The sequence below is a fragment of the Cottoperca gobio genome, chromosome 15, assembly GCF_900634415.1.
Source record: "Cottoperca gobio chromosome 15, fCotGob3.1, whole genome shotgun sequence".
NCBI classification, from domain to species: Eukaryota; Metazoa; Chordata; class Actinopteri; order Perciformes; family Bovichtidae; genus Cottoperca; species Cottoperca gobio.
In genome coordinates, this window is record NC_041369.1 from 8,793,586 (window position 1) to 8,804,658 (window position 11,073).

Consider the following 11,073-nt stretch of genomic DNA (forward strand, 5'->3'; position numbering starts at 1 on the left):
ATATATCGAACATACATGTGTTTGAAAACTGGGGGTTGTAGTTTTTATCCGTTCTCTCTGTATTGTGAGCACAACCCAGTAGGATTACTTCGTAGCCTTTAACCATGGGTATTTTTCTCCTCGATCAACCAATCATGTGCTGCGAAGGCGTTTCTCTTCGCTGTGCAATCCAATAAGCGATCGTACATCTGGGGGAGGCGGGGTTAATATGCCCGTCAATCATTCTCGGAGGCGGGGGGAAGGATCACAGAAAGAGCTAGGCTAGAGGAGCTACTCAACAAGGCAAACAGCAGCGCTCTGCGAAAACGACTTTTACCCATCCGCATCCAACATCAACCAGGGCCAACGGACGACGTTAAAACCTGTCCGATTGATCACATAAATGTTCCCATGGATTACTAATTCACTTTCGTCGAAAAACAGAGGTGTTTCTCAACTTGACAGCATAGGTAAGCTTGCTTTTGTTCGGCATAGCCATCGCTATTTTGAACATTTTACTAGCTTGCTTCCCTGCTGCTACCAATCCAACCAACCTTGACGTTAGCTAACTTGTTAACTAATGCTGTGATGTGTTTAGGGGGATATTAGGGAATGAATGAATTAGGCGACTGGAGAGCAAAAAGGCTGACGGTCGAGATTACAGAAAAAAAACTTGGTCAGCTCGATAACAAAGTTATGCTGTAGCCAGCCAAATTAAGCTGATGAGCACAGTGAAAGGTTATGCTACTCCGGGGTTGAATAGTTTCAAGCCTGCTGGACAAGCACCGGAGTGTTGTGTTGTGGAGCGGAGGAATCCTCGGAGGGGTGGTCGTCGAGCAGCGCCTGTCATGGTGTTCACCAATAGCCGTCAAAAGTGATATTATACGAAACCATCGGCGACCTGTATACGCTTGACATCGCTGCAGGATGTGATTTGTCGATCAGCTACTAAACGGTGTAGTTTAACAGGTACATTGCATTGTCAGGCTTTTCTTTTGTGCCGCCAGTATCATTAGCTTATAACGATTGACTTGTCCGGTGTAGGGTGGACCAGATGGACTACCTTGTATCAAGGATCTTGCCCGTTTGATCAGTTATATGATCAGATGTGAAGTGGACTATTTTCCCTCTGCTGGAGAGGACTTATGTTATTCTCAATATGTGTGTGCGTGACCAGTATTTTGCACATTTCCGTAACTGGCAACATCACCGCTGATAAACTGTCTGGGCAGAAGAGGTTTAAATGGTCTCGACGCTATAGTTAACCACGGTACCCGTTTTCGGACCGGGGTAAAGACGGTGGACCTCGGGCTGTGTATGTGCATTGTTTTTGATGGTGGTCAACCTCTCACTTGCAGCGGCTGATCTGGTAAATTGTCCGGGGCGGATGACATTGTATCCTCCGTGATCATTCACCGCGTCCAAGAGCCACAAATGAGGGCTGCGACCTTGGCTTCTGTTATAACAATAAAATGTTGTAGGTAATAATGCCATGTTGCTGCATTACAAGTCTTCATCGAGCTTGACCTTGTTGCGAACCGTTTCGTCGACTTGTTTCTTTGTCAGAAGCAACGTTACTCCGTGAACAGTCAGCGAAATGCCAGACTAGTCGATAAAGAGAACATTTTGTGAAGAAAGAAAGTGACTTTTAAAAGGACTGCACGACCGCTTCTCACTTAATTCAACTTAACGCTGCTGTTACGACACAGCTTTAATGGGACATTTCTATAAAGGTCTGGTTTGGTGGCTGTGTCGCCTGCCCATAAGCAGTGTTATTATCGCTCTGTGTTTGCTGTCGAGTGCAGCGGCGCTGCGAGACAAGAGAAGACACGAGAAGCGAAAACGAAAATAAACTGTCTCGGAGCAGTTTTTCTGTAAAAACCAAGAGATTCGTCTCCGAAAGAGAAATGGCTCTGCCGGGGGCAGGTGAATGGCGACCACCGTTCCCGCAATTTCCAGTGTTTCAGTGAAGTGTTCTCCTTTTTAGCCGTCTGTCAGCTACAGAAATGGCGTCATCCTCTGCTGTATAGTCAGTGCAGTGCAGACAGCGGGCACACCACGCTGCCTTACTCAAAGAGCCGAGCACCGAGCGGCTTTAACCGAATCTACCACTTTATCTTAAACTGCTCCATTGTCCGTGCATTTGTGCAGACCTAGGGAGGACAACGACTGGTTACTTTGTGTTTGCTCGCCCTTCTTCTCCACAAGCCTGGCTGCGGACTACAGTACACTAGGCATTACATAAACGGCTTTAAGGGCTCTGCGAATGAGAGTGATCAGCCTGCCACGGTTTACTTTGCAACACAGATATTTTTTGGGAATGTGTCTCGAAAGCTCGATCACACATACCATTAGCCTGGTGAATTAGTCAGGATTATTTAAGCAAACTTTTCTTAAATCAATTGCATGCTCAATTCAGAATGGAACTCACATCCCTTGTCTCAATGTGCAGACGATGTGTTTTTCTAAGCGATGTAAAGTGTGAGTCTACCGCCCAGCTTTTTTCATGGCATCCAGCAGTGTAGCAGAACAAGTGATGTCATCATAACATAACCGTGTCTTGTCGTGGCAGACTGAAGTTGGCTCTGTCTGTAATGTCTAACAGCTCCTTTTTAACCTTTGTTTTCCACCTCAGATTCGTTACACCGGTCACCTAGAGGACTCATAGAGAGATGAAGGTATGTTCATTCATTTTCTTGCATGTGTTTAATGCCACTGGAAACTCAATTAGAGCACTACTACTTCTGTGTTTCCAGTTGTAGCTCAATTAGCCTCGTGTATAAACATGCCATGACCAGGGAAATCAAACATTAACAATGTTAATTGTAATATCAATATAATATATGCATGGCTTCATCCTTTTATTCTCATGGATAAGACTAGTGGGAACTTTTACTAAATGCCGATTTTGGCAAGTCAGGCAAGTGTCTTGGACATAGGCCAAAGTAATAAATGTATTTGATAAGCATGATATTGAGGTTCCAGTGGCTCCAGCTGTATTTGAAAATTGAGAATTGTGATTTTGATCTTATGCAATGTTATTGAATTACATGCTGAGATTGGGCCTGGATGTGCAGCGGTATATGTGAATTTCATATTTATTTTTTTAAACTGCGTTCATAGAGTGTTTATCACAACTCAAGCTTAAGTGTGTATGATGTGTTATAATATATGAATGACAGAATACATTAGCTGTGAAATTTACAAAATATTCAAAAGTTCCAGCCCTATTCAGTTTGAAAAAGTCACAGCTGTCATTGTTTGGGAAATATACTGTGATGCAAGCTATTTAAACTTTTCATATAGCTTCAATAGAGAATATTTGTGGCTGTTGTTTTGCCTGCAGGCTGTTGTGGATTACGTGTCATTTGTTGCCATGTGAGTCTTACGTAGAGTCATAACCTGCAGGGTTGTTTCACCTTTCTATTAAATATATGACATACAGAAACATGTGTTTCTAGTTAAATGTTTGTGTGGCACACGTACTATATAGTGAAGGCTAACAGGCTCACGAGGAAAGTAAATGTGAGCATGTCATGATTGGAGAGTTGGTGGTGGACAAATTAAAAGCTGGTCTAGTAATGATTTGTTGTCTTGTCATTTTGGCCCTAATGATGTTGTGCTTATTGCGGTTAATCAAACTATACCACCACCCACAACCAGCAGTCTACAAAACTATCCAATTAAAATGCAACCAAAAGCATTATGGGGTGTGAAAAAAGTTGCTTAAACATTTCGTTTTTTTCAATATGAGGAAATAATGTTTGATCCGGTACAACGCTTACATGTTTCTCTTCTTCAGAACCTTTTCTGCTGCCTGCATTCATACTTGTCCTACTAGTAGTGCTGACTTGAACGGCATGATGATTTGTGTTTATGTAATAAATTGTTTGTGTCACAGGAAGTCAATGGAGTTGTCATTATCCTGACTCGAAATGCATTCCAGTGAACAGTGAGCCTCCAGGCCGACACAAATGATATAAAAAAGCAACGGGGTTAGCAGATCCAACCTAATTCACACTGTAGGCTAGTTTAGCTGCTACAAGTGTCTACTTGAATAGAGCTTATACTGTATGTAAAATGTATTAAAGTGTCGCCGTTAATACCTATGACTATTTTGCAGTTATTATTCTCTCCAGATGGTTAACAGTAGGCTGTTATTTTATGATTATTATGCTTACACTTGCTTATTTTCATAACTGCTAACAGGAGCAACATTTTCACATTGATATTTCTGGTTTAATGTTGTAGCATTTGCTGTTTTCATTGTGCTCTGAGTCATCTGGATCTATTGACGCTTGAGGACTGCTCACTTATTTTACAGCTCTGTATATTAAGAGCATCTGCTCACTGCCTAAACTGTAAATTGCTCTGTAACGAGGACAACTTTTCATTAGCATTTCATGTCACTCTGGCTTACGGTCCACAGCCTTTCTCCATCAACTGCACACAATGCTTGAACACTGTGGGCTGATGAAACACTTTAAACATTTAGATATTCTAAAAGTGGACAAATGTGTTTAGGTAATTGTTTGAAAACCGAATTATCCTCTTATTGTTATCTTTAGATAATTGTTTTTATTCTTAATGAATTTGATCTTCAAATATCATGTAGATACCGTTTGCTTCAATGGGAATACAGAAACTCTTTGCTCGAGGAGAAGTAATCTAGTTTATTCAGCTATTTCACTACGTCCCTAACCTTGTAACGGAGACGAGATTTAAAAAAAAAACAAACATCTTACGCATCAATACCAGCAGTCTAATACCGTACTAAATATTTTACCATGTCATATTTATGTACTGTCTGATGTCTGCACCATCAATTCATTAATAACATAATGGTGTAGTCTACATGCATGTATCTTGACTATATTTGAGTTAAACTGCCAATATGATGGCATACATGTCATACAAGTTGCTCTATTGTGTCAACACAGTAACCGCTCACACCGCTTTTGTTCAAAGCTGTGTGTAAGAAAATTGCTATGTTTTGGGAGTGAAAAGTGTTTATTCGAGTTGCTACTGCATTTAGACGAGTTAACAGCGCGTGGAGATGTACATACTAATATGTGTAAATATGGTCTGATTTATGAGTGTGTCAGCATGATCATTTAAGAGACTGCTTCAAATCAGTCAGGAGGCACATGAGAACATAGGGTATTTGTATTTTGAAGTTGTCCACATGTTGGGGAAGTGGCCAATGAAATGGGTTTCTTTGAGATCGTAGGCATCAGTGATTCAGCAGAGTTTTATTAAAATATATTTAAAGTTCTGTAATTGGTTTGAATTGTTTGATACTGCAGGAGGAGTGAATTTGCTGGACATTTTTTCTTCTAGTTTTAAGCTACCATGGCATTGCCAAGGCACCTCCTGCTGAAGCACCAGTCACTGAAATTGTGGTGACTCTGGTTTGGACAAAGAGGTGATTCACAGCAGGATTATTGTACGTGTGAGCTAGGCCGGGAGGGAGCTTAATTCTTTCCTGCATGCCTCTTGCATGTTCCTTTGTTCGGCCTACAAGCCTATTCATTATAGCACAATATAATGGGTCAGAAACATTTGCTTATAATATTTCCAGTAATGCTGATTAATGCCTGGATTGTGTGTTTCAAAAGGTGCAGTTTTGTATGTGCATACAGACATCAGTACATCGTAATTCTCAGAATTAAAAGAATAAAAGTTGAAACTGAAATCTAGTACACTTGATTTGATTTAGGCATTTAACTGTTATGTCATGTTTGCACCACCCTCCCCTGGTACAACAGCGGGATATAAACCAGTTTATGTTGCTCACATCATCTTGCACTGTTGCAACATACACAAGTGACTCAGCCATCCTAACGTCAACATGCGTGTCAGAGGACAGAGGACACTCGATCTGGTTTAAAACCTGGAGAGTGGCAACAGTGGTAGTGACCTAAACACTCAGATTTCCTTTAAAGTAGATAAAACGACTAAAGTGAAGTAAATCGTTGTTTTTGAAAATAACACAAGAACTGTAAACTGTTCTAAAGTTGAAATCCCACATGGTAATTTAATTGGATCTCCGGTTCATTAGCAGGGGATTCAAACAATCAGACACATACACACGGTTATTGTGTGATGGGATATGGACAGAAAAAGTTAACAGCAAGGTGTAAAATGTAGAAAGGTTTTAAACAGTAGTGAAGTAGAAGTAGAAAGTTGCATAACTTGGAATCACTTAAATCTATAATAAATACGTAAATTGTACTGGAGTACAGAGCTTTAGTGAATGTATAAGTCATATTCTGCCACTGGTCATTAGTCATAATGTGAGTAGATTTAACAGGTCTGATGTAGATTACCTGGAGATAATGATCTGAGTCTATCATAGTGGACAAGATGGAGCTAGAATAAATGACTTCTCCACTAAAACACAAGATTTATTACAAGATATTGGCTGACCAAGCACATTCGTAGGTAAAAGTTGAGCAAATGTGAACTTTGACTTGTAAATCTGCAGCATATCTGAATCTGTAACGGAAAAAAGTCCTGAATGTGACATTCACATTGGCTTTAATCATAGTGAGTATTTGCAGAGACTGGTACAAGTGTGTCTTAATACATTAGCAACGGGTATCTGCATGCTTCCATGGTCCAGCCTGAAATATCCTGCGGTCTGTTGAGCAAATGACCAGGCATTCCTTAAGCCCCTCCCTGATGATGACAGATGTAACGTGAGGCCGAATACCCTCGTGAATTACACTTCACAGTTTACATGACATCACCTACAAATGTGCCATCAGAATTAATTTTTTTGTGCAGCTTTTACTTTCTGAGTTGTATAATGAAAAGGCTATAGTTCCTCAGGCTGTCCAAGAAATGCACTAAAAGCAGCAGCTTATTTTCAACTAGCGCTCTGTGGAGTCTGTGGAGTCTGGAGTTGGCTGTCAAACCTTTCAAGACCTGAGAGTCTTTATTGAGCAAAAACTGATCTCATTCTGCTGCTGCCAGTGTAACCCCAGTGTATTTTGTTTTTAAATGATTTCAAAGCTGTGACTTAATGTAGCAGCGTTGCCTGTTTTGTTCCCTGACTAGAAAGACTTAAATACTGAGTTGTTTTAGATTGTTCCTTTTGCGGAGAAAAAAAGAAGAAGAAGCTTTTGTGCCATGAATACATTGAATTGGTTATCTAATGTGATATTCATGCTCGTCTGACTCATTTCCAAGTAGATCCTTCAGTCAAGCTGCAGTTTTTTGAACAATTTCGGTTTATTTCTTTCCATGTAAGCCGCAGGTGCATTTTGCATTTTGCATTTTGCTCGATGCCAAGTCACATTTGTATGTGTTTAATCAAGCATGTGTGTCTGGAGAGTGTTTTCCCCACCAGTGGCACTGGGTGAATGGCCAGAGAGCAGGTTTTCATTGTACCACTGTTATTACCATTACCTTGACTTTTGTTAAATTGGTGCTTGAGGTTTATGATAAATATTGCTTTGCTGTTCTTTATGACAGAATCTTCGATGAGAGCAGGAGTATGGCGTATTTTAAGTTGGTGAGAGGATGTAACGCCTCCCAAAAGGCACAGGAATTCTGCCTCTCTGAGCTTAGTCATCGTGGTTGGTTGAGCCAATTGTCTGTCTTTCTGAACTGGCAGGAGTGATGATAAATCTCTTTATTACATTTTTATTTAAAGTAGTCAGTGTTTTTCTCCAGACAGCTGTGGGCTAAACAGAAATCTAATCCAAGGAATTCTTCCATTCATTCAGTTTTAGTTTGAGGTGGGGAGTCATCAGTGGAAACAACAAACCATTCTCTATTTGTGTTGGCATGTGAGCTTTACAAATGTAAATCTGGCCCCAGTAGTGGGTTATAACCCCTGCCTTGTTAAATTGGGGGGGGGGGGGGGGTTGGAAGCCACAGCTGTCAAGATGACCCAAGCTGCTCTCTCTTGACACAGTAGTATGACTCTAAGAAGAGGGAAGGATCGGGGGAGGCAAAAGGAGACTAGTGTTGGTATGAAAGAGGAGGAACAGTGGCGTAGCTTTGTGTTTCTGCCATGACTGACAAGAGCGTTGGTTAGCTTGTGGAAATGGCGTCTGCATCATGTAAACATGGTGTTGGCTAAGGCAGCTGGTGCTAAGACCAGACTGCACTAAAGACTAATGAGGTGTTTATGTGAGAGGTGGGGAGGCTGAAGTGCACTGGACTCTGCCCCCGAATCCCATCTGTCAGAATCCTAGAGAAGCCGGAGGAGAGGCGTTAACAAACAAGTTTCCAGTCTTTTCTTGTACTTGCAGCCAGTGGGAGTTGAGTTTTTCGATGGATACATGTTGATTTTAGTAAAACATTTCTTTGCAGTGTTTCATCTCAAAATAATTTGTCTTTTTATTGCACTTTTGTACCGTAGATATACATATTCACTATTTTTAACCACAGAGGGTTTCGTGCACAAATTCACGATACAAGATAAAAAAAAAATAAAAAAAGTGAGACTACTTTTAAGTCAACAGCGCATCCTAACAAATATCTTTCACATAGCTGGACTGGGTTGTTAGAGTTGACAAACCACCACGCTTATTCTGTAGCTACTTCTACCTTTTAATATTAACCAGAGCATCCTATTTGCATGATAGCCAAAAATCTAGTTGTTAATGTAACACCTGTTTGATTGGTGGTCCACCTATCCAAATAATCTTCACTTCCTTTTAATGTCTCGTAAATCAGATTATTTTTTGGATTTATGGTTTGAATGTGTGGCCCAAATTGCTACATGTTTTAATTGTCGGTCAGATAAATTCATGTAGAATTCCCCCAGGTCCTGTCTTACCTGACGTTCCAGCCACAGTAGTGCACCAGGTAGAGCACCTCTCCCCCCTCCACGTCTGCCTCTTTCACAGTGGCCTCGTACGTCTTCAGATTGCGGCCTCGCCCATACCTCACCTGCACCTTCATCCCCGGGGGGTAACACTCAAACTCCTCCCCTTCCTCCCCCTCCTGACTGCTGTCATCCCTGCAAGAAAAACAGTTCAGCACTTTCCTGGCCCTAGGCTGTCCCACAGAACCCCACCCACAGCCACCCGCCCGACTCAAACTACCTGCTGCTAGGAAGCCTGTTTTCTAGTTAACTTGCTCCACCCTCGCCTTCCCTGTCCCATTACAGCACTAGGCCCTTTTCCTAGAAAGAAACATAAACTTCCCATTTATGTCCTGCCTTAACTCTAGTCCAGTGTAACCTACAGCAAAACTGCAATATAAACAACTGTTCATTTACAGTAAGCCAGTCAGAGAACAGTACATGGAGTAGAATAAAACATAATTCTTTTCATGGCAAAAAATCAATCATCTTGCATGGGAAAATAACACTACTGTTAGGCTGTCTAACCCTATGTCCACACACAACAACATACTTGGGATTCTCACTCACACACACACGCACGCTGTAAGAAACAAAAGCAGCCACAAGGAGGAGCTAGTGGGAAACAGTCAGGAGATGTCGAAGCTGGAGGGTATACGGACGGTGCAGGAATGCCAGTAAGTGGTTGGAGGCGCGGGGGCCAGAGGGGGCGGGTTAGCACGGCAAAGCACAACTTGGCAGGCAGCGCAGCAACTTAAAGCAAGACTACAGCGCTGAGAGGAAGCACCAATTTGGTCTGCTGCCACAAAGAACAGCTACAGCACAGTACTCCACACAATCCCTCTCATACCCAACTGCTCAGAAGCATGTGGCCTCTTCTGCTGGCAGCTAACTTTCAACACACCTCAATGAAGAAGTTGCAGCAGTCCAAGTGTGACAACTGAAGAAGCTGTAAGCACCCTAAAGACCGGGGATCACACTGGACTTCGAAATGCCAAATGAATTAAAAAAAACACACTGCTGCACATAATCAATTCCACAGACCCTCTCCACCCCTCAGTGATGAATATGGTCACCAAACACAAACAAGCACAGAGATACAACACATTTAGAGCTGCAACAATTAGTCGTGTATTCAGTTAGTCAAGCCACAGAAAATAATTTGCAAAGATTTGAATGATTGATTTATCGTTCAAGTTATTTTTGTAAGCAAAAAAAAAAGCCAAACATTTGTTGCTTCCAGGTTCTCAAATGTAAACATTTGCTGCACATTATAGTCATGTGAATTTTTGGGCGGTTTGGACTGTTGATGAGACGAAACATTTTTTAAATAAAAGAAACTGCTAGCAGATTAATCGATAATGAAAATAATCATTAGTTGCAGCCCTAAACAAATTAATCCAAAAGCATCACTTGCGTCAGGACTTGAAATTTCCTCAAAAACCTGAACAATTCTACTTCAGTCAATGTGCATTATTATGCACTGAAACATCCACACAAAGCAGTATACTAGTAGAGAAGTTCATTTAAAAAGAAAAAGAAAAGAAAAGGTAAATAGTACTTAGGCGGTTACTTAGCAATCACGGTCGAACAGGAGTTTCCTTCTACACAATTCATTGCGCTCATTAATATAAATTAAAAACACAATTTTAAGCTCATTGTAAACTCATTGGCTACACACTGCTGGAATAAAAATGTGATCCGGACACACCGCAGGTCCAGATTACAGGCTGTAAACATTGAGCAGGTCTGATATCATCAGGAGAGATCAGCCTGCAGGATGTCTGCTGCCGTGTGAATCTGTAAACCCTCTCACTACCACAATCTGTGGACCGTGGACCGATCCTAACACAGGACCAGAGAACCTTATGATTGTCAGAAAGTCCACATGTGATGGTAATCAGCATGATCATACTGTCAGGAGCGCAAGGCCACTGATGATAAAAACTACAGAGAGGGGAATACGATGAGCAACCATGTATGATAAGAACATCCTAAAGTAAAAAGCAGACACAAAGGAAAACTGTTGTTGCCGTGCTTTCTTCCCAGTAGTGTCACGGATGGGTGGTGGGGTGTGAACAAACGGGTCTAAAATAGGCAGAGCCCAGGAAACAACAGCTACCTGAGACCAAACCACACAACAACCTGTCACACATTAAAAAAAACTGTTTCCACTAAAAAAGGTCACTGCCTCTGAAGCACTATCTTGCGTCTAGTGTGCTAATGCATCAGTGACAACACTCACACACATGGAACATTTAATAAAGCTGAAC

At 41.4% G+C, this 11,073-nt stretch overlaps 1 protein-coding gene across 1 annotated transcript in view; it reads left to right on the forward strand.

Moving 5' to 3' along the window:
* Positions 1-9,436: 9,436 nt before the first annotated feature.
* The window catches only part of arid4b (AT-rich interaction domain 4B), an 8,209-nt gene continuing 6,572 nt past the window's right edge, over positions 9,437-11,073 (forward strand). The window contains exon 1 of the mRNA XM_029450201.1: positions 9,437-9,477. Coding sequence (XP_029306061.1) covers positions 9,437-9,477 — 41 coding nt within the window. The remainder of the gene's footprint in view (positions 9,478-11,073) is intronic.